Below are 1,443 nucleotides of genomic sequence, written 5' to 3'. Positions count from 1 at the left end.
GGTGCGTTCGCATGCAGTGTGGTATCCGGCTGTGCGTCAAGAACGTATTTTGTTTACATGTTTGAGAAACGTTGGTTCGTCGCTCGCTAACTATATCGTCGTAGGAATAAGTTCAGTCTGCGGCGAATTTAGGTCTTGCATAGGTTTCTAGAGAGATCAGAATCTGCAATCAGCCCTTAAAGGCAAAGCGAAGAACATAAGGGAAGCGACAGAAGAGCAGGTGGAGGCCCGGCACCATGTCTCTCGCGGACGAACTCCTGAATGACTTCGAGGAGGGCGAAGAAGAGGAGCTTCTGGCCAATGAATTACAGGCTCGAGAAGGCGCCCCGGGAGGACCGGTGGAATCCATGGACGTGGAGTTCAAGGTGCCTTTCGCTGTGGACTCCAAGGCAGCCAAGCCAGGGTTACAGTCCGTACGTCAGGTGGCTAAGTTGTGGGACTCGAATAAGCTTCGGGACATCAAAGACCAGATTGAAAAATACGCGTCTCAGCAGAGGAAGGCAGAGGATATCCAAGGACCTGTGGAAGCAGATCCAGAGTACTTGCTAATTGTGGAGGCAAACAATATTAACGTAGATATTGATGATGAAATTGGGACGATACACAAATTCGTAAAGGAGAAATATTCTAAGAGGTTCCCAGAGTTAGAATCACTGGTCGTCAATCCCCTTGAATACCTTAGTGCTGTGCGTGAGCTTGGGAATGATGTGGACAAGGTTAAAAACAGTGAGGCCTTAGCCCAGATCCTGACACAAGCCACAATTATGGTGGTGAGTGTAACGGCTTCCACCACACAAGGATCCCTCCTCACAAACCAGGAACTCGAAGCCATAGAAGAGGCTTGCAAGATGGCTCAGGATCTGAATGCTTTCAAGATAAAAATCTTTGAGTATGTTGAGAGCCGGATGAACTTCATTGCTCCAAATCTATCTTGCATTGTTGGGGCATCAACTGCTGCCAAGCTGATGGGAGCTGCGGGAGGTCTCACAAACCTTGCTAAAATGCCAGCTAGTAATGTCCTCCTTGTTGGGAAACAGAAGAAGACCATGATTGGAATGGCCCAGACCTCCATGCTTCCTCACACAGGACACATTTACTACTGTGATATTGTACAGGAAACACCACCTGACCTGCGTTCCAAGGCTGCTCGGATTGTTGCTGCAAAGGCCACTCTTGCTGCTCGTGTGGACAGCATGCACGGAAGCCCCACAGGTGCACAGGGCTTACTCCTAAGGGAGGAGGTTGAGAAAAAACTAGACAAATTACAAGAACCTCCTCCAGTCAAAGCTGTCAAACCACTGCCTCCACCCATAGATGCCCCTGGCAAGAAGCGAGGAGGACGACGGGTGCGCAAAATGAAGGAAAGGATGGCTGTGACAGACCTTCGGAAGGCACAGAACAGGTTAGGATACAACACACTTATAATTCTCTTATACACTGAAT

General features: G+C 49.0%; 1 protein-coding gene across 1 annotated transcript in view; it reads left to right on the top strand.

Moving 5' to 3' along the window:
* Positions 1-42: 42 nt before the first annotated feature.
* LOC119591434 (U4/U6 small nuclear ribonucleoprotein Prp31-like) overlaps positions 43-1,443 on the top strand; it is a 4,331-nt gene continuing 2,930 nt past the window's right edge. The window contains exon 1 of the mRNA XM_037940175.1: positions 43-1,402. Coding sequence (XP_037796103.1) covers positions 237-1,402 — 1,166 coding nt within the window. The 5' untranslated portion in view covers positions 43-236. The remainder of the gene's footprint in view (positions 1,403-1,443) is intronic.

This window comes from Penaeus monodon, chromosome 28, assembly GCF_015228065.2.
Source record: "Penaeus monodon isolate SGIC_2016 chromosome 28, NSTDA_Pmon_1, whole genome shotgun sequence".
In the NCBI taxonomy this organism is placed as follows: Eukaryota; Metazoa; Arthropoda; class Malacostraca; order Decapoda; family Penaeidae; genus Penaeus; species Penaeus monodon.
The sequence above is the reverse complement of the archived record's forward strand: the minus strand, read 5'-3'. Positions and strand labels throughout refer to the sequence as shown.